The 22988-nt window shown below is 42.6% G+C and overlaps 1 protein-coding gene across 1 annotated transcript in view; it reads left to right on the forward strand.

Moving 5' to 3' along the window:
* Window positions 1-526: 526 nt before the first annotated feature.
* The window catches only part of tspan18b (tetraspanin 18b), a 32560-nt gene continuing 10098 nt past the window's right edge, over window positions 527-22988 (forward strand). Inside the window, exons 1-2 of the mRNA XM_023415275.2 lie at window positions 527-803; window positions 20785-20868. Coding sequence (XP_023271043.1) covers window positions 20866-20868 — 3 coding nt within the window. The 5' untranslated portion in view covers window positions 527-803; window positions 20785-20865. The remainder of the gene's footprint in view (window positions 804-20784; window positions 20869-22988) is intronic.

Below are 22988 nucleotides of genomic sequence, written 5' to 3' on the forward strand. Positions count from 1 at the left end.
CATAACTATGAATATTTAATTCCATTTTTCCCCCTAAATCGTAAACACACCGTCCTTATTGTGAATGAAACATGAATTAATTACACAATTTTGATGGATATGACTTGTTGGTTAAACTGACATTACAGACATAGGCTTAATTTCTACTGCACTGAGTTTCTGTTTTTGTTGTGTATGTGTGTAACATTTCATTATGTTATTGTTTTTAAGAGTAAAATACATGTCAAATGTAAGGTCATTGAGACACACAATTTCCTGAGGTAAATGTAGAGAAGGGAAAAAGTAAAGCAACAAATTATGAAATTTATAAGATTAATATGTTAACTGTTGTATGTTTTGCTTCTGCTCTTTATGGTACAGAATATGATGTATTTGGCTTTCAATAATGAAAATAACGCTGAGTTTGTGTTGATCACTCCAGCTAGGTCAGTAGTGACTATTGTGGAGGTAAAAGCCGGAGGCGTGTGTGTCGGCGGAGAGTCTCCGCCCCCCGGAGCAGAGCAGGCTGCAGGATGAGCCGCTCAGCTTCACTGAGTTCACCAAACTGTTTGCGTACCAGTCTGTCCTCAACACTGCGCGCCTGTCCAAACTGGGATCGCACATCTCGGAGCGGTGGATTTTATTAGTCGGACGCTGTAGGGCACAATTCACCTCCGTGGACGCGCTCCCCTGCATGTTTTGTTTTATTTTAATACTTCCACCCAACAGTCCCAGGTCTCTCAAACAGGCTGTTCAGTGACATTTTCGCAGGGAAGCAGCTCGCAGCCACAGCCAGAGGTTTCTGCACCGAGCTGCGTTACGAGGTAAGACCGTGTCCCTGTTCGGGAAAGTGTCTCCAACTTAAATGTTGTGATTTGAAATGAAAGAGAAAATGACAGTTTAAATGAATCGTGACTCTTTTGTTGAACAAGCTCGTTATTTACAGTGTCGTGTCTAACGGGCGATGTTGTGCGCGCTGATTGATTCTCAGTTCACTTTGTTGTTGCAAGTTATATTTTCTGCTCAGTTGAGTTGCAGAAACTGCGAGAACATTTTGTCAAAGAAATTAAATAATGGAAAAAGAAGCCAAAGCTCAGTCTAATTGTAAAAGTCGTTTTTATTAGGCTCGAGTTAACCTCAGGTCAGGTCGCGATGAAAAAAATTCTTGCACATACAGTAAATATTCACTGAAGATTAAATATGCCCAGAATCAGCGGGAAATGTGGTTTAATATACTGGTTTTAATATAACACTAAATCACACCATGAGAAACCTGACAGCAGGAGCAATCCGGAGCGATATGTGTCAGTCTCCAGGCTGGCGTCCTTCCCACGGGGGTCCAGCCACAACCGCGGAGGAGGAGGAGGCTGTAGAGATGTATGGGGTCACCAGATGGGTGTCTCTGGGCGCTACCTTTGCTGTAGGGCAGGACTTCACTGTCAGTTTGCATTAATCAGAGGGATGCATCATCCCAAACCACCTTCTTCCTCCGTCTGATCTCCAATGGAGCAAACATTACACTTCCAAAAGCTCCATACTTTTGAGGGCAGGAGTCAAAGGGTTTATTACCAAGAGCTGAGCAAGTGATTCTGCAGGTATCCAAGCAGATTTCAGAGTGATTTTAATCTGTAGTAAGTGTGATGCTCAACTAGGACGCCAGCAGTTGAAAAAGTGCAGATTCAGAGTAAAAAGTCACACAAAACTCTGGTTACTGTAACACCTGGAAATCAGGTTATAATCAGATTTTGCCAGAGGAGACAGGCTCCCAGGGACCCATTAACACACACCAGTGTCCAGGTGAGTGTGTGGTGCTGGATTTTGTTGCCTCAAGTTAAAGTGGCAACCAGTCGCTGTGGCTCTCCATCTCCCCGAGGCCGCTACAGTGTGTGTCAGGAGAAAGGAGGAAAGAATCATATCACGCCCCAGCAGCTTGGACGGACTGACAAATCAGCTTCTGTCATGATTAACGACTTCAGCTGCTATATTGCTGCATCATGTAAAGATTCCTCTCTTTCTCCGTCTGCCTCTTTGTTCCACCCTTTTCTGTTTTCTCCAAAACCTAAATGATTGGGAGATTTGAGAGAGAAGCACACAAACTGAAAACAGAGGCGTGCTTGTTCACCATGTTGTGGATAAACATTTGCCTTGTCAAAAAAAAAAAAAAAGGCAACAGTAGTATTGATGCTTTTGAAACAGCTGCCAACACGAATGACTAAACTTCGCCTGAAGCCTTTCTCTCCTCAGCTTGATTCACATGAGTGTTGGGAAATAGTTTAGTCGCTCAGACACAGAAGTGATGTCTGCAGGATACGAGCACAGATGCAAACAACAGGGTTTGTAAACCTACAGTGTAATTTATACAGGGAATAAAGGTCAGCAACGATGCATTCGGTTTCCTCTGCGGGCTGCGGAGGATAGCAATTAGGAGGGAGCATGTTTGAGTGGATTCAAATCTCCTACGAGCCGAGCCGGTATTTATTCCACCTACAGACATAGAACACCTGGTGTGAGACTTGCCATTGGTGATCAGTGCACTCATTTTAATAGTGCCTCTGATAATGTGTTGCTCTTAATCACACATTCACAGTGCCAGCGAAGAAACGAACAGCAAAAACAAATGAACAGGAAAGGAAGTGTGAGATAGAGAGAAAGTGTGTATATTTGTGCGTGTGTGTGTATGTGTGTGTGTGGTGTGTTCACGGCTGCTCCTTGGCAGAGACGGGGAAGTGTGAATTGCAGTGTATGGCAGCTCCTGCTGAGAGGGACGGGGTGACTGACTTGATGCCGCCTGGCCTGGCAGAGCACAGCTCATTAAAGGCCTGAGATTAATCAATCTGCAGTTCCACATGGGCGCCTCCGATTTCTGCCTCTCTTCTCCCCTCTTTCATTTTTTCTTCTTTTTTCTTTTTTGGCCTTTCCGATCACAGTTGCTGATTTTTTTTTTTTTCATCTCTGATTCATCCTACCTCACCACAGTCTCCCTCCTCCTTCTCTAACCATCGCCCTCTCTGTATCATCGTATCTATTATTCTTTCTCCGTCTTGTCCCCTTCCTTTCTCTCCTTCATTTTCTTCATCCTGCCTGCAGAGCGCGTCTGCATCTATATCGATGGGTTCGTAGCGGCAAGGCAGAGGGAAAACGAGGCTGGGTCATCGCTCTACGCTCGCTTTCCCCTGTATCAGCCCCAGTACGGCAGCAATGGTCCGTAGAGAGCCCGGAACTAAATGGAGTATCTATTGGCTCAATGAGAAAATTGCTTTTTTCGATTGCTAGAGGACCCTTCATTTAATGTGTGTGATGCAGAGGCCTCAGTCAGTAATGGGTTCAGCATCTTTGTTGTCAGGAGACATGAGAAAATGAAATTTGCTTTTCAGCAGGCAGAAATAATTTACTCTCGGAAAGAAGCATTTTTCATCAGCTGTTTAAAAGACACAAAGGTGCATGTTATTTTATTTGTCTGCTCTAGGTTTTGTAAGTGCTGAATGTCCGAACAGTGTGGTTTGATGTTCTCTGCTGAAGACTGTTTTTTAGCTAAAGGTCATGTCATATCAAAACTCTGCTACCTTATAAACCAGCCTGGTTTGGTGGCTGCATAAAACTGGACTTTTAGTCGCTTGTGAAAGCTTGGTGATGTGGAAAAGCTGGTGTATTGGTTAAAGCAAAAAGTGCCAAAACATAATGGAAACAGGGTCAAAAATTAATCATTACATACATGATTAATGTCCACTGAAGCTTCTGCTCCATTGAAGAGATGAAAGACTGAGGCAGACGAAAACCTCAGATCTGTGTGTGAGTGTAGCGTTCCTCACATGAATATACGAAACAAACATAAATGCCGCATTTCTATCTCATTTTCCACATCATTTTCATTTGTTTGAGGTTTGACTGGGACTCTTTTAATTATGTCATCTTTTTGCGCCCTCTTCTTCTGCAGTGGTTTCAAGGCACCCGAATGGAGAATGATTATCTCAACTCTCATATATTGCATAACATTAGTGGATGGAAACCGGCATTAATCGGTGGGCGGGTTTTCTGCAAATTCAGATAAAAATTTGTGCTAAATTTGGATGGAAACTTGACTTATGTTTGTTATTACAGCTTGAGCTAATTACGTCTTCTCCCTCTAATTTCCGATGGTGGTGGAGATTGTTCAGAATGAAGACAACACAAGAAAGTTCAAAAAAATGTTTCTTTTCCTTTTCAGTGACACACAACTAGAAAAACCACAGCGAAATTCCTGATCTGCGTGATTGTTTGTTGCTCTCTGTCAGTGAATGAAAGAACAAAATACAGCAACTGTGTGGCAGCGTCTCATATTCAGTAACGAGGCAAGGTGGACCGTCCTGGCCCTGCTCTGTGATACAAGTGAAATTACTGTCAGGAGTAAAACTAAAGCACCACACAGCCTGAACATCAGTCGTGGGAAAAGCTATAAAGGGGTGAAATCCAGTGCTGCAATGATAAAATTTTACTTCAACACCCCAGTTTATCATTTATAAGTAGTATAAAAATGATTTCTAACACACCATAATGTAGTTAATATAGTGAGAACTTGTTTGGTGTTTTCGTCTATTAGCGTCTCTTATGAAGGCATATTTATTTTATATTGCACCACATACTATTTAATGTACCAGCCTCCACTTAGGAATTCTTCACTGGAAGATACAGTTGTTGACAACAGCATTAATGAACATTTTAAAGACTTTATGTCTACAACTACATTATTGTATGTTATAACTCTTTATTACATTTTTATATACTGCTTATAAATGCCAAATGGACAGATGTTACAAATCAAAACCGACGCCATTATGGTGGGACTCACTGTTCACCCCTTGTGTCAAATATAAAGCATTTTCAGTTTAACTTTTAGTCACTGTCATGCATGAGCACAAGAGAAAATGCTGCATAATCCAGTGATATTCACACATTCATGCATGCCTTTGTCCCTTGCATGCCTCCATATGGGCCAGGAAGTAGTGAGTGACCTAAGCGCAGGGGCAGCTGGCAGCCCCAGAGTTCACCAAGAGCAGGAAACTGAGGGGCCTCTGTACGCTGACGCTTCCTTTTTATCAGGAGGAAGCAGGCTGGCTGTTTGTGCTCAACCCAAGAATTCTTTGTGGTTATCTTGCATTCACCCCATTTCCCTCAATAATGGCTGTGCTGAGCAGGTAATGAGGTAAAAGGTATGTATTTGACAAGCTGAGCTCGGCAGATAGCAGGCACTCAGCCGGGCTCACAGCTTGGTAGGCGTTTAGCCGAAGGCGCACTCGGACCCATCTCAGGATGTTTAAATCACATCTATCGTGAAATCCCCCCAGCCATCTTTTCCTTCGCATAATGTTTTTCAGAACTAATAAACTGTGTCACTCAGGTGTCCATTAAAGGCTGCCGGTGAGGACCCACTGGTCATTACACAGAGCGAGCACACTCAGTAAATCCCTCTGCTTTTGCTGGCAGGTTTCTTCATCACCTTGTGCTCTTTTTATCCCCCAGATGTAGTCAAAGCTCAGAGAGGGGCTTAGGCTGGCCGGGAGTCTGGGCCTGATAGGTATGTGACACGGGGCTAATGTGTGGGGAGATTACCTGCCGGGCTTCAGAGAGACTGGAGCACTACTCTGATCCACTGAATGATGCTGAAGTTTAAGCACATTGCTGCCTAAGAGAACTTCGTACAAAAGAAATGGCAGAGTGCCACGAAGCTTGATGCTTTTTGCCTATAAAATGGAGGCATTTCTTTGCTGGATGAACAACCAGTTCCTTGGTTAAAATCACACAATAGTCATGGGTTGACTCACATCAGGTTCAGTGTTGTTGGCACACTGGGCAGGAAGAAGCTGGGTGCTAATCAAATAGCACCAGGGAGGAAGAGCTCATTTTATGGATGTGTGATTGTTTGCCCAACACTGGAGTTTTTCACTATAGATAATATTTGGGGAAAATCTTAACATTTTATAGATAAAGAAGTCTTGTCAGACTCGCCCGTTTTTTTTCTTCTTGCTTAAATCACTTGGTTCCTGTCATGGATTTTGATAAAGACTCAATGTTCAGATTATTTCTCGACAACAAACGGAGGATTGTAAGCTCGATGTGAGGACAACATGTGTGGTGGATAAAGACTATCACAGTTGTCTGGATTTTCAGACAACATACCGTGAATAGACTCCATGTTAGGGCTGGTACATGCGTCTCCATCTGCACAGAAGCCAACACGCATGGGTGTCAGATTTTGCGGATATTCATTGTGTGTCAGGTCCAGTTTTGAACATGCTTTGCCATTTGTCTGACTCGCAGTGCCAAGACGATAAGTCTAATAATCAATGTTGATCACCAGAAAATGAATCTACAGCTTTATCTGATTAGTCAACTGTTTTTTTTCTTGAATGTTCTAGCTTCCCAGCTTTGAGGATTTGCTGCTTTTTTACTGTGAGTCAAATGTCTTTGGGTTCTGGACTGTTTGTCAGACTAAACAAGTCTGTCATCGTGGACTTCAGGAAGTAGTGATTAAGAGATGAATTAAGGAAATAACTGAGGGATTAATAATGATTAGACTAATCTTTAGTGACAGCCCTAGCATGCATCAGTTTCTCTGGAATCTATTGTTACCCAAAACACATTTTCTACACAAACTTATAACACACACAAACAATCCTGATACAGATCCCTAAGATTTTATTTTATGATTTTATTTTTTTTTTATTTTAAATTGTGGCCAAGATACTGAGCAGAACGTTTAGTCTACTTGTCTGTGGTGCCCCAGTGGCTCACCTGGTAGAGTGCATACCTCTTAGGCTCAGTCCTTGAATCCAGCCCTGGCACTTTGCTGCATGTCATCCCCTATCTGTCCCACAACTTCCCTGTCACTCTCTCACTGTCCCTATCCCATTAAAGGCAAAAAACTGCCAAAAAAAAAGTCTTCTTGTCAGGTTCTCTGGTGGAAAACAATGACTAAATAACCTCAAACCCAGTTTGACATTTCTGTCTGTTCTGCAGTCCTTGTTACTTCTGAGCCAACATATACACCCATACTGATTCATCTGCAATAAGCTAATATCAGGCGATTGATCGGTCTGAATAGAGTTTACAATAGAGTTTACATTACATCAGTCCTCCCTGATGAGGAGACACACTTCTGGCCATAGAAACCATTTCACCTCATTGTGTGCCACTGTTCTGCTGCTGTAATGGTCGTCTGTCGGGGTTGGTACTGTGAGCCGAGCTCAGCCCAGATCTGTTTTTACAGCCTCTCCCTGTGACTCATTGGGCCTAATGGTTCTCCCGTATCCTGACTCAGGCATTTTTCTGATGAAATGGGACTCTCTCCCAGCTTCTGGTCTTCCTCTTTTCGTTGCCCCAGCCACGACTGTGTCCCAACTCTCCTCTACTCCACCCCTCTCTCCTCGCTCTCCTTCTCTAAGTCCCAGGTTCTCCTCCTTGAGTGCTCCTGCTCTTTCCATCCGGGTTTCTGGAATAAGAGAATATAGCTTTACAAGAATACACTCATTAGTCATCTGGGCTTTTTTTAATGTGCCCTATTTCATTACATGCTCAGCTCTGCATTATTATGTCCTGTGCCTAAAGGGGATCTGAGCCCCTGTAAATATCCCGTTTATTTTTAATCACTGACGATGGACTACACAGTGTAATGTGATATGATAATTGTTACTCGCAAATACAAACACTTGCTCTCCCCACAAATTGATTTGGTAATTTAGAGGGCACAAATTATTGTAGGGATGGACAGGAGGTTGTTAATGGTGACCCAGATAATTAGCCCATTATCATTTTATACAAATTAAATGCATGTTGAGCGTTGAAGTTAGATCTTAGCTCATTAATTCACTTTCTCATGTGTAAATGATGATGAAGTCTTGATATGAAGCCGAGATGGTGCAGTTACATCAGATTTATGGACACAGGGAGGACTGGTGGTTGGTAAATATGACGTAGTCTTGTTTGCTGTCTCGGCTTTTCCAGCGTGGCTGAATTATAGAGTACCTCAAAGAGATTTATTTTGAGAGTGATTTGGGTTTGCATCCGAATCTGCTGTCTGCAGTCAGTGATAACCGTAAAAACCTCAAATACACAAACACAAATGTACATGAAGCTCTCTCCCACACACACACACACACACACACACACACACACACACAGAACTCAACAAGAACTTGGGTTGTTTTATATTTACAGTATATGGATCTGCTTGAATCTAGGCTAAATGTTTTGCTTTTGACTCGTAAACATGGCTCAGAAAAGCCTTAGCTAAGCAGACATTTCTTTATGTTAACTTGGAAGTGAATGTTGACGTAGACATAACTGGGCTAATGTGATTCTCCTTCTCCCTTCTTTCAATCTGATAGTGTGCGCATGTATTCAAATATGATGCCAGTATGAGGGGTTAGTACTTTTGAAAAGCCCCAGCATTTTTTTTTTTTTCTTTCCGCTAGGCTGGCTGCTTTCCGTCTCCTTTGAAGCCCACACACCTTGTCCACAGCGCTGCTCCCCACAGCTCCTGCGGGATAACGGCAGTGTTGCAGTCCCTCCCACAGGACAAGATCCTCCACACGTCTATTAGAAATACGGGCTCCTTGTCAGCCTCCACTGCATCAGGGGAACAGATCAGTGTTTGATTAAAAAAAAATCCACAGCGGGCTCCAGCCTCTACCTGGGGAAACTTGGGGGAAGGGCCGGCTAATGATCACTCTCCTGCCAGGATCACAAGCCTCCGAGATACCGACGCTTGTGTTTCACTCCGGCTTGTTAAAGAGAAGAAACTGAAAATCTTTAGAGCTTATAAACTAGTAGCGGAGAAGGCAAGGGTCATCCGTCTATTCGCACTGGTGTGGTTACGTTATGTTATCTCACCTGAGGTTAAGCCATATAAAGTCCTCTTGTGTGATACAGGTGTGCTTTGCTGGTGTTTCTTCTCTGTCATTCTGTTTATTGCCCACTATCACACCAATTTATCACATGTGGTTGAAAACTGCAGCACAAAGAGGTCCTGAACTGTGGCTTACAGCGTAGCAATAAAGCCAATTGTGGTCGTTCAAGCAACCCAGCATCCTTCACCGAATCCAGACCAGTTTATGTGAAGATTTCACTGATGGTTCTTGGACTGCATGTTTCTCATAGCGACTTGTCTGAACAACCTCGACATGTCCAACTGAATAATTGGCTTTTAACAGCAGATCAGATGTACATGCTGTAGACGGTTATTTTTATTCCTCAAAGGGGGAAACAATTAGACAGCAAAGACTGAGCGCCTCACTGCCTCATGATTTTTTGATGGTGCTTTATGAAATTTTTAGCCCACCACCACTTTAAAAGCGTGCTGCTCGAGACAGCGTTCATGGGTCACTGCACTAAAACACGGCCTCTGTCCTTTGGGCAAACAGTCGGTCAATGCCAGCCTATGTGTTACGGCCACAAGCAAACCGCGCTACCATTACTGTGAAGGGAATGTGCTCCATTTAATGAACTCGGTGGATCAACTTCCACAAGGGATTCTTAAGAGATGTGGTTTTCTAAGAGGAGAGGAATAAAAATAGACATCTTTTTAAGTTAAAGAGCTATTTTCCTCGCTGTAAAATTTCTTTGCAAAAAGTTATTATGGTAAACACATGCACACCATGAAGCATAATTCCTTCTTTTTTTTTTTCTCCCTTAATCCCTACCTCGCTGCATCTTCCTTTCTTTGAAGCTTAGGGCAAAAGCAGAATCCACTGCATAGGAGAGCTAGCCACTGTTTAACCATTTGAAATATATTAAAGGAGTTTGATATTTTCATGAAAATGTATTTCAGTCGTAACATTTCTGACAGTAGAATCCAGGAGTCACCTTCACATGTGTTTGTCAGAGATAGCACAGGCTGGGCAGGCGTTCCAGTATGTGAAAATAAATTGGCTGCAGTGTTCATTGATTTAAGTGTTAAAAAAAATAGATGACAGACGCTCTGAGGTTGGTTTTTTTTTTTTCAGTGATGATCTTGGATGGCTTCCCACTGATTTGTCACCTGTCCCACGTCAGGACGACGGGACAGCGGCAAAGTCGTCCAACCTAATATTGACCACCTGGGTGTGAAGCTCAGAACTGTGAAGTGTTTGAGAACAAAACAGACAGCTCAGGCATTACTCCAGGAGTTTGCACCCCGGAGACACAGGCCCAGATCATCTTTCCCGATAACACTTGGCAGTAGTCGAATCCCATGTGAAATGCCTCAGCACCAGTTCTGAAGCCAAAGTAATTTTGTGGGTGTCTCTGAAAGCCCCTGGATGTGTAGAGGTTCTTTTGGCCTGATCTGTGAAGCCACACAGTGAAAAACAAAACAAAAAAACAAAAAAAAAAAACCCAAAAAACAACAACATCCATCTCTTCAACTGGTGGCTTCAAACTGGTGCTTTGACTAGACAAATGACAAAACAAGAAATAAATGCAGATAAAACAGCTTATAGATTAATTTCTTGGATACTCAAATAAAATTTGAAGTCTCAGTCAATAACCGGACATGATCTCATTTGATCTCATGACATTAAAGTGATGCACAAAAGAAACAATGAAGGAGAGGAAAGCCAATGTTGTGAGCAATTACCGAAACCACTTTTGCTTATCTCTGCAGGCAGTTTGGAATTGGACAAGCTGCTTTTTTATTTAAATGGGAACAGATGTCCAACCTTTTCTTACTCACAACATCTCTGGATAAGCTTTCCATATATTTGCCACATGTTGAGTAACCCCCCCACGACCACCACCACCACCTCACCCGCTCACCCACCCCTGATAACCCAGTCTATACTGTGAGCTTTCAAAACACCCCCTTTAAATATTTGGCCTGCGTTTCATGTGTGTGTATTTGTTCTGTTGCTTTTGGCCCGAGTCAATGGTCTGTTGTGTTTCCAAGAAGCTTGAGCATTTGCAGACAGCTGGAGGTTTTGAAAAGTTAAACAAGACCAAGTCAAAACCAAGTACATGGCTGGATCGTCTATGGTCAATGTACAAAATTGAGGACGTAGTTGAAAACTTGTTGTGGATCTGCTGTACTTGCCCCCCTGATGACGTAACAGAAAATCATTTTGAAAGAGCAACGGCCAATGGGAAAAGTCCCCAACCAGTGGTGGAACTCATTCACTCACTCACTCACTCACTCACTCACTCACTCACTCACTCACTCACTCACTCACTCACTCACTCACTGTAACTCCACAGCTCATGATAATGAATGTCTTCTTCTTCCCTGTTTGGTGGCTGGTATCATCACAAGTCTCATGCCATGAAAATTAATGACTTACATTTTTCCTTTCTTGTGTAGGCTCATACATTGTTTGTGATTCAGTCTGGATTTTTTAAAGTGTAAAGACTCGACAACAGAACTCCTGAATATATTCGGGCTTTTGCATAAACCTTTTAACAATCTGCAACATTCATCCATGGCAATTTTATAAAAGCTTCCTCGCCACTACACATGATTAGCTTTTCCGTCACACAGTCGCTCTGCCTCAGCTCACAGGACTGCTGTACGTGCATCTCTGAGACAAGTGCAGTTTTTTATATTATGAACTCAAGTCACATGTAAACGTTTAAATGAGCTGAAGAGCAGTAATGTGTCTCTTTATAAATATGCCAGCTGTGGTCCCCTCAGTGGTCCTCTTACACAAGTGGAGAGCACTAAATGGGCTGTTTATTTGTAACTGTTAGGTCTGTGGTGGGCTGATCGAGATATGCTACCCCACTAACGTTGCAGTGCACGCTTGGGCGTGTTACTCACAATGTCATCACTATAACCCAATTAATACTCAAGGCAGCATCAGCAGCATCTGCTCGAGCAAGACAGTTGTCATCAGTTCCCTAGAGTTGGGATGAATTGAAAGTAAGCTCAGCAGTGGTGTCATTGCTATTCTGAACTTGTTAGCTGCATGTGCTCCATGAGCAGGTTCTTTGAGAAGCCTCTGCATTACAATTATGGCTGTTCTCATACTTTTGTGTTTTGAGCCTTAAATCAAAACCGATAATTTTAGATCGTTGTTACCAGCACTTCCCTGACCACATTCATCCCCCACACAATTGTCTCAGATCCATCATGTTTTGTGGTATAAACCTATTGACTTGTGTTTCTTTGGGGACCTAATGTTGGACCGCCTCCAAGCAGCTCAGTTTCCATCCTCTCCCCATCTTTCCACTGTCTCCCATAAATCAATGTGATGTAATTGCATAAACTCCCTTTCCCACAGCTTGGGCCTGAAGGCAGAGTATTCTCTGAGAGAAAGTGTTTCAGTGTGGCCAGTTAACCTTAACCGCCTGCTTCCCACAACTGCAGTGTCCCTGACTTGTGAAAGTTTTATTCTCTCCTTTAAATATCTGTGTTTGCACAGTTTCTGTCATTGGTAATGTTTGATGTTTTATGCATTGTTTTTCAAGCAGTAGGGCTGTGGAAGTTAACTTTCTCACAGCTGGTACTGACTGTTTACATCTGGCTAATACTCTCTAAGCTCAGCAGATTAAATCTCATTTCTCTGAGTGCTTTTAGTGTTGAGCCAAGCATGATTTCTCCTGACGTCTCCTCGCTTGTGGCTCCCTCAGTCGATCGCAGGAATGTTTCTTAAAGCACTGCTGCGTTTTCACGAGACTGGAAAATGTCCAACCCCCTTTTTCCACATTTCAGTCCGTCTTGGCTTCCTCTTGGGACTCACTCAGAGGCAGGATATCTCCTTAAAGGATATCTTCTCAACTCCTTGTCCAGGTAGTATCAAGCTTAGAGTGAACTGGTGTGGAAATGAGTGCATCCAGAGGTTTTTGCAGTGGACAGAAGTCTTATTCACACAGCTGAGAGTTCTTCTTTATCCTGGTTTCATCCTCCACTGCTCCAGTAATCTTCCAGCCATCAGTCACACCCTGCTCTGCTGAAGAATACAAGTGATAAAACCATTTTTTCTTTTTTGCGCCTCATGCACAAACACATTTTCAGGCTATGTGGCCATTAGGGTGAGTATATCTGACAGTGTGAGAGACAAAAAGCAGAGTCATTTTCACTGCTTCTTCTCCCTCTGTGATGTTGTGAGTTTGTCACAGCTTGTTACCTGCTATCACCGCAGCCACTGCATACAGGCACAAATACATGTAGATGAAGGATTCAGAGGGATTTGGGGTTCTTTGGCACATGTGCAGCTTTACGAGGAGGTCCCAGTGTGGAGGCCCTCTGGGCTGAGGAAATGATCCAGATGCAAAGCTTCTGGCTCTCGTAACCCAGTGGGACACCTGCCCTGCTGCTCCTGTACAGCCCTCTGCCAAATCCGCACAGACATACGCTACCATCTCCCTGTGTGGAGGAACTTTGCTATAACGAGCTGTTGCATTCTGATTTTCTATGCAGCATGCGCAATATTTGTGTCTTGGCTTTCATTCTTGCAATATGTTTCTTGCTTTATGTTTCAATGGAGCACAGCTGTCGCTAAGCTCAAGTCAAACGGTGTTTGCTCTCAAAAGGTCTGTAGCCTCAGTTTCTCCTGAGTTCACTGGAATGTGAACTTGTTACAAGCCCAATGTTTGGCATCACTGCAGTTTGTTAGTTAATAGTTTTGAAATGGACATAATTTAACACAAGACTTATTTTTCTTTCTGCCAGCAGGGGTTTGATAGATGGGAGAACCTGCTGGAGGACTTGATTTAGTTTTACCTAACTTACCATAAAATGGTTATGTTTTTTGGCTGCTCATCCTTAGACTGTTGTGGCACAAAGTCAGTAAGTACCACTGTTGTCTATATTATTCACATGTAGCTGTACACATCAGTGTATGCCTGTGTTTGTGGGTGGAACACAAAACAAACTACACATTAATGCTTATAACCTATTTTATTTATGTTTGATAACATTTCACATTTACATTTGGAGACAATAAGACTGACATTATATAAGTAATTGACTTCATCATGCACATAATTCATATATATATATATAAAATATAACAATACTGTATATATAATAAAAGTCTGCCTAGCATTATTGCGTAATTTATTTGAAAGTCTTTATACAGGCTAAAAAACTATCTATCTATCTATCTATCTATCTATCTATCTATCTATCTATCTATCTATCTATCTATCTATCTATCTATCTATCTATCTATCTATCATCAAATCATATCACTGACCAGGATCAATGATATGATATGATATTGATTGTGCTGATTTCATATGTAATGTGACTCTTTATTTTTGTAAATATTTACAATTTTTTTAAAGATTCCTGGTCATTTTTTCAAAATCAATTAATTTAATCGTTAATGGCCTGAATAGTCTCTCTCCCTACATGTGTAGTGTTTGTTATGTAAAATCAGGCTTCTTTTCTCTCTCTCTCTCTCTCTCTCTCTCTCTCTCTCTCTGAAGGTTATTTCTTAAAGTTTGAAGATGTTAGTGAATGTGGTCTTTGTTTCAGGCAAGGTGGCCTACCTCTGCTATAAAACACTGTGACTCTGAAGTCCTGTCATGTGTTTTGGAGTCTGGTCCAGATAAATCAACCATTTCCCCCCTTTCTTTTTCTCCTACACTTAGCTCAACATTTTTAAGAGGGAGTTTGGCTCTATAATGGCAACAGTTGACATAGCCATGACAAGAGTTTGGAATAAAATAGCACCAGAGCTTGGATATAAACTGGGCAGCAATCTTGGCATCTCTCTTCATGTTTGTTTATACTTTTGTTTAGTAATGTGGCCCACATGTTTGTGCTTGTAAACAAAGGAAGTAAATGTGTCGTTTCAAACCAGCCTTTGAGGTGCTGTGTTACCATGTTTGAACATCGTTGAAAACAACAATTCTTTGCCTCAAATATGCCAAATAAAAATATTTTGTTCTGGAATCAATCAATCACCATCAGTGTGATTAGAGTAGAGTAGAACAGAGTGTGAATGCAGTAGTTGGCTTTTCAGGGTGTGATCACTAAGGTATGCAGCGAAAACCATCAGCGATTGGAACCAGACCCGCTGGGCCTCAAGGTTTGGGCTGAACTGATGTTGTAACTACCAGGCACAGATCCAAGTGTCCCTCAGCACAATCTCTCATGATGTTTCTTTATATTCATATTTTTGTGTTCATGTTCATATTTTACACCAATCCCAGTTGTGTCAAAGTTTTTGTTTTTCACTTGCATTACGGTGGAATGTGTAGACTATTGTTAAGCGGCCATGGAGCAAGGATGAAATTAACAAAAGCAAAACATCACTGCTTTGGCTTAAGTAATTTTGCATATGAAATAAATGGTTTATTTTGGAAGAGGAGTTTTACTTGTGGAGGAGTCCAAACTCAGATGCCGTCCACTGGTTTTAATTTTGAAAATAAGTTGCATCTGGTCCCATTGTGCAAAGAATCTGTTTCCACTTCTTGTGTATCTTCTGTATTGAGATCTTTACCACATTGTTTATCAGCACACTAAGCAGCTTCATGAGTCTTAAACAGGCAGGAGGGTCAAGGTGAGGGCATATTAAGGACAAATCTTCCCATTACAGCTAATGTTCCAGGTAAAGGACGGTTCCCTCTGCTAAACCCCTGGTGGGAATGGTCATTGTTGAAGTGATCTCTGCTACAGAATCTGATTTCCACAAATATACAGAACACCCTACTGCTCTGTGGTATTTTTGCAAAATTGAAATGATGCCTAGAAATGGTTAGCAGATGTGCTTTAAACATGTGTTTAAGTGGCTGGTTTGACTTAAAGGACAACAGCGGCTGCATATTTCTACATTCAGTGTCCTGTGGAAAATATTATACTGGACACCATATGTTTTATCAGAGCATACCACTGATCCCCAAAGTGTTTCAGGCATAGTAACATACAAAAACATCAAATACAGCGATCGTTTATTGTGTTGTAACTGCCATACTTTACTATAGTGGCCATACTTTGTTTAGAGAAGGTCTAAACAGGTCTGGGTCCAGTTTTGTATATGCAGGTTCACAATTTTCAAAATTTTTATTGACCAAATTATAATTGACAAAATGATCAGCAGATTAATCAATAATGAAAACAATGATTTGTTGCAGCTCTTGTTATTTCAATAACTTTTTTTCGTAAAACACTTCGCTGCACGTTCAGTTTCTTCATTTGGCTTTACTGCAGACCTGGTGCGTTGTCTTCTGTGCACTCATAATGTTTAAACTGGCGGGTGCATCTTGAGGCACGACTCCATGCAAACTTCCTCTGTGTGCAGACAGCTTGGATCTTCATCTCTATTCCTCTCTGAGTTGGAGGCTCTGTGAGCCGTAAGCTGCTCGATTCTCAAGCTTTACTGGGCTTTAGGATTTAACTGGGATGGAAATGGTTATCATGTGGCTGTTCGGCAGCTCGCGGGGCCTGTAGGTGGGGGGAGTTGGTGAACAAACTGGCGAGAGTTTAACAGCCCCAGCCCCCTGTGTGTATGTAGTAATGAACTCTTACCTTGGCTTGGAAGGCTGCACTGCTGGTATCCTCACTGTGTTTTTGTAACCCTCACTAAAAAAGCCTTGCTCTTAATTGTGTCCCACGGGGCCCTGAGCACTCAGTATTCACAGCCTTTCCTGTCCCTCACGCTGATCCTCCCCCTCTCCCAACCATAGCCCCATCATCCCAATTCGACAGGTCTTTCCTCTTTAATCGCTCAACTTCAAAGCGGTATTGTGATGCCCCCCAGGCCCCTGGCTCCTCAGAGACACGGGGCTAGCCTCGGGGGCCTGGGAAGTAGGGTGAAAGTGTGGTGGTGTATGAGGTGGTTAGTCGAATTAGACAAGCACGGGATAAAGAAAATAACAACAAGTAGTCGGGTTGCTGTTCTTCATCATGGTGTCACTAGAGAGTCGTTGGTGTTGTGTAATTACAGAAGGAGGTTGCAGATGGTTGAAAGGGTCTGTGTAAGACACTACGCACTGTACTTTGATGATGGCATCTCTGCAGAGGTGAGAGATTCGGGGTGCTGCCTGAGGAGCCTGCTACAAAGAGAAGAGGCCTGGATAATGTTTGCCTGTGATTCACTAAGGAGGTGGACAGTGTCAGCTTTCATCAGCGTCAAAATAGCACCCCCCGACCACATTTCCCAGGGCTGCATTCTTATAAGGTTTCCATTTAGCCCAAAATGATTAACACTGAGAAAACAGAAGACTGTGTAATGAGTTCAGTCTGCATTTTTCAGCTGGAATAATTGTGCGTTTCAGATGAGTAAATACTCTGTTGCCTGGTGTGTAACCCCGAGAGCACCTACTGTAGTGCGGAGAACAAAGGAACCGGTGGGTTAGCTGTGGCCAGAGAGAGGAGAGTGAGTGATTAGTTGTGTGATGCCCTCTGATCAGAGTGAGGATTGTTTCTCCATCGTGGCGGTTTATCTTTATCTCTGGTGGTTGACTCACACTGTTAGATCGATAAATCCAGTTGGGGTACGGCGATAATTCTGCCTCAGCATTGCCCTCATTAAAGCAGACGCTCAGGAGATATATGGCGGCCGGCAATTGCCCTATTTCTTATTTCTATGATATTAGAACATGATGTATATGGACTGTGTCAGGAGCTGGCTGGAGATCACCAGGGAGAGTTGACATCCAGCGCTGTAGATTCTTCCTTTTATGAAGTGTATTTATAACGATTTGATTCAGGGCGTAAAAGGCCCCATAGGTTATTTTCTCTAAATGTGATGTTGGCTCTGAAGCGCAGAGGTTTGCTTTTGTCAACACTGGTGAGAAATTGAGGTCAGACCCAGCTGCGAGGTATAGATGGAAGAATTGTCACTTCCCCCTTCGTTTTCCTGTCCACTTCCTGTCCCCAGAGGAAGTGTCGCTGTGTGCCTGCTGTTGTGTGACCTCTGACATTCTAGCCAAGGTTGCCCGTCTGATTGGCAGGATGTGGTGGCTTATGGAGGCAAAGAAGACACAAAAATGACGAGTCCCTAGCCAATAGTGCACATATTCCATAGTAAAGGCTTGGCTATGCTCCAAACTAACGTGTTCTTTTGACAAAAAGCAAAAATGTTTATGACACACTCAAAGGCAAGGAGAAAAGCCTGCTGTCACAGAGGGGCCAAGACACAAAGAATCGTACAGATGGCACATGCAGTCATTTGTTTTTCTCAGTTGTGAACGCGAAAAGTAAGAGCAGCGAACAATGAAAAACACCTCTGCACACCTGGCCATTTCCAACATGACGCAGACATGCTTCACGGATTGTCTGCTTCATAAAGTTACAACAGTTGGATGCAACCCCTCAAGTATTAAAGTGGTCAGATACAGTTTGATAATTCGACACGCACTTTGTTTTAGGCATACCGACCCCTTAAGGCATAGGTATGCTAGAAAGGAATCAGTTTGTATGACCTGACGTCTGACCACGCCTGAAGACTGAGGTGTTTACAGCTGACCAGACTCGAAGGTGGGGGTGAAAACCCGGTCGTCACAGACAAGGACGAGATATGATATCATGTAAATATGAGGATAAAGGCGCAGGTTGTCCGATATGTGGCATTACACTTAAAGTGACAGAAATAGTTGTTTAAAGAATGAAAAAAGAGCTTGAGAGAGAAGTTTAAACCTTGCTTATTTTCCCACATCGACACAGGCGGCTAGTCGATGGGTGAAGTGGGAGTGAGTGTTGGATTGTCCCCTTAAAATAGTTACAGATATTCCTGCATTGGAAGGGTGTAGGGGAAGGGGATTTGAGAAAGTGTTCGATCATCCGATGGAACAATCCAATTCTGTTGGATTGTTACTGGTGCCTCCTATTGTTTTATGGCTACTTCAGTTTCCTCTGCTCTTTCTACTGTGAATTGAACTGTGGGGGATAACTACAGTATATAATGTAAGTAGAAAGGCATAATTTATAATGTGCTACTGACTAGCACACAGGATAGATGCTGGTGATGCAATAATTATGTCAGAGCCTGAAATATCTGCAGAGGCTAATCAATTAGTGGCTGCCTTGATGTTTGAATTGCTCACGGTGCTCGTGAGCTTAAATGTCAGTGACAAGTTGGCGAGAGAGATTTATTTAAAAGGAAATCCATTCAGTAGATGTAGATGAAACCTTTTCTCTAGTGTTGAGTCGTTCCCCCGCTTTGTTGGACCCTCGGTGGCCTGGCCTTTCTCGTCTCCCTCGAGGGTTCGTCCTATTGTTGTGCCTTCTCAGCCGTCTGCGCTCATCTCTCTTCTCACCCCCATAACCGATTCAATGAGGCTCTGAAATCCTATTGGTGCTCCACTTTCCCGTGAAAAGGGTTCCATGGAAACCAAAAAAATAATGCAGACCCTCAACACTGTTGCTCTCCACCAGCTAATAGCTCTCTAAACAGCGGGTCACCATAGACTACCTCTGCAACAGGCTTCAGGATAAAATTTGACCACTCTGCTGCTCAGTACCAGATTACAGACATGATGATGATGATGATGATGATGACTATTATGATGACTATTATGATTATGCACCTATCTGCTGCTGCTGCTGCTGCTGTTGTAGCCGGCTGACACAAAATGAAAAGGGATTACAGTCTTGTATTGCTTGGGGATATGCTTGCTAAGCCATATGGTGAATGTTTTGTAAATGACTCTTTCAACGAGCTGCACATCCTTTGGCTCCCCATGCAAGTGTAGCCACTGTGGAGATGTTATTGATTCCCTGAGCATGTGCTTTGTAGAGTCTGAATTCAAGGCTGTGTGATAAGGTAGTGTATCATTCCAGCGCATCTCTCCACTTCTCAAATTCTTTCCATTTTCTCCCTCAGACTTTGATTGCCTTTTTCTAGATGTAATCAGGGCTGTGTGTATTCCGTATGGGGGGAGGGCATGTGGTTGCCACTGTCAGTTGGGTTCTGCGTCCTGGTGAATCTGATGTCTGCTGGCAATATGGTGTGTCGGCGGGATGATGTGGCTGGGGCTCCATCAGCCAGAATACTCCTGGGATATTCTCCATCCGCAGCCGCTGTCAGAATGAGAATACACTGCCTGTATTTCACCATCTAATGTGGCAAGAGCTGCATGCTGTTCATGCTTCCGTAGGCAGCTCTTGCCATATTTGATGCTGTAGTTGTCAGTGCCAGTGCTTTGAAACCGGCTCCAAAGTATTGTCAGTCAAAACTGTGCTGCTGACTATTTTTGCACATAGAGGCTGGAATATCAGCAGTTTAATTGGCTCTTATTGCTATATCGTTATTTTCAGCTGGGAGACACCGCAGAGCAGTTTAGAAACAGGGAAAAAGTTTAAAGCATTTATGCTCATTAGACAGGCTTGGTTAGAGATGTACCATACAAGCCAGTAATGTGTGGTAAGAAAGCAAGGTATTTTATTTCCAGTGAATAATGCATGAGTTCAGACACTCAACAAGGTCAAGTCAGAAGCTGTATGAGGAGACTGGTGTGTTGGGTCTTCTAATAAATGATAATTAACTGAGTGAGAAGATACACAGATTCTCAAGTCTTGTTAGAATGAAACTCTTACCTACGCAGAACACAGGCCTAGACTTTTACTATTAAAGGCAGTAAATTTCTTTTTTTAAATTCTGTCCTTGTTAATTTTGCCTTCCAGCGGAGAAGTGAAATATTCACACGGATAAAACACTGTTGCAGTCTTAGATTAGTTCACTGCTGGGAGCGAGTGCTTCATACATAATGAATGCAAACTCGGTCATTTTAAGTGTCCTACGATTTTATTTTCTGTGTTTTTCGAGCTCCCGGTCTTATTCTACTTAAATGAATTACGCACGCCAAGACAACTGTGCCACTTTTGTTTCTCCTTCCCGGTGCCTCAATGTTTTTTCATCTCATTAACTCAGTCCTGACCTCTGCTTCTTCCCTTGTGCTTCTGTCCAACAGCCCATGAAAACGGGAGGGGAGAGAAAACCGAGAGAAGTCATCAGCTTCATCTGAACAAAGACGAGGCACAAACAGATACACATGGTACGTTAGTATGTGTGAAACATTTTTTGTTTAGTTTTCCCACAGCATCTGTAATGGAGGGGGTGTTACCATGAATGATTTTCACCAAATCCAGCAGTGATTCCGCTCCAGCAGACACGTGTTAAATCAGCGAGAGAAATAGCCCAAAGAGCTTGTTGATAGACTCTTTTCAGTAAGGTGCTGACAGTACAGGCGCAGAGCCATTGTCACTGTCAACAGGAGGCGCGGTGCTGGCGAGAGCCGGTGCGTGAAGCTGGTCTTCTGAACAGGCAGACAAGTGCTTTTGTTCGTCTACCATCAAAGCAGGCCGGCGCTGGTCTTTGTTAGCCTCTGATTTGCATTGGCATTTGTAACATTAGTATTCCAGGCACGGCCGAGCAGCAGACATGTATAGATTGAGAGGTTAAAGGGGAATTTAGACCCAGACACATCAGCTGTAATCAGTCATAAGCACAGAGCCGTAAAACCAGCCGACCAGACAAATAAATGTGTGTGTTATTTGTGCAAGTGATGTGTAAGATTATAACCATCATATTGAGCCGTTTTCAATTTTGTCAATATTTTCTTCAAGAATAATTCTGGTTTATTACAATTTGAGTTTTGGACCTCATTTTTATTGATGATAATAAGATTGTATTCACCTAATGAATTGCTGAGACCTGTGAGCACTTAAAAAGACGTCAGACAGAGTTAAGAAGCACAAGCAGTAAGATGGCCAGTTAAAATTATTACCCAAACACTTTACAGGCAGACTTTGTGGTACACTACAGTTCTCCTGTTCAATGAGGAGTTTTACCAAAATCTTGGATGTTCACTTTCAGTTTTACCTCAAATTAAAGTGGTTAGTCTGCATATGTTTGTTGCTCCATCATTAAATTCATTAAATTGAAGAAATATTGCCATGCTTTTCATGCAAAGCTGAGACTGAAATTATTTCTTTATCTTAGAAACAGTAGGCTTGTTGGCAAAACAATCTCATTAGAAGGAAATGGAAATCTTAACACTCACAATTGCAACTGGGAAAATCCCATCTGACGAGTAAGAATGTGTGATACGATGGAAAGCTCCAGAAAAGCTTCTAAATAAACCTTATGGTGAGATTGTTTTGTCCAAAATAGTCCCCAAGTTGTAATAAACCAAAATTATCCTATAAATTCTGTGATAAATCCTTTAAGCAATCACGTCCTCAACCAGGTAGCTCCAGTATCGCACAGTCTCATAATCACAGAGTTGCATTAATAACCACGTACAGTACAAGGTTCTTCCGCTGCAGCAAATTACAAGGTGCAATAAAAGAATCATGAATTTTGTGCAACACTGTTCATGCAAAGGCATTAACACACTTTTGGTTTATTTCTATGAAGTTGGTATTTGCAGTGGGGCCTCCAATATATGTGGGTATCTCTTTCATCTGAGGCTCCCACAACAGCACAAACATTCACAAGCTTTATCCTCAAGGCTTTGTTTTGATCTTTGAATTGCGCTTGAAACCCCGGCCTGTAACACAAAGTAGGTTACACAGTTGTTTTTGCTGGGTTTTTTTTTTCGTTCGTTGAACTTTAGCTGAGTGTATGAAGGTTCAGATTTGCGTTTGTGTGTGTGAGTGCTGCACGGAGTCAGCACTGAGTGATAAAACAGCTTTTTGGTCCTCTACAAGGGGGAACTTGCTGTTTTCAAACTAACATATGGCCTTGCAACAGGGTGTGAGTGATTGCTCATTAGACAAATGGCCGGCCAAGCCGTCCCCCTGTCGCAAAGTGCTTGGCTCCGCTTCCCCTTTGTTTTCTAACAGGAACTGGTGCTAAGTGGAGACACCAAACACGGCTCTGCAGACAAAGGCCACTCTCACCCCACATCCGGGTTGCCGTGGAGACCGGCCTCCTTATTGGAGGGCTGGAAAGATTCCAACATGTACTAAAAAAAAAAACAACAAAATTTTGTACTTGAGCCATAAGAAATTCACAATTCTGATCATTTGTTTCATTCACACACACACACAACACACACCCACCCACAAACTGTGTGGGTGGGTGTGTGTGTGAGTCTGTGTACTTTATGTTGCTTTTGTGTTTAGTCCCCTGAGGCTGAAAGTCTTGTCTTTCCTTGAATCTCCCTATGTT

Source organism: Seriola lalandi, unplaced genomic scaffold, assembly GCF_002814215.2.
Source record: "Seriola lalandi dorsalis isolate HSWRI2012SDOR001 ecotype SW California unplaced genomic scaffold, Sedor1 jcf7180002054548, whole genome shotgun sequence".
NCBI classification, from domain to species: Eukaryota; Metazoa; Chordata; class Actinopteri; order Carangiformes; family Carangidae; genus Seriola; species Seriola lalandi.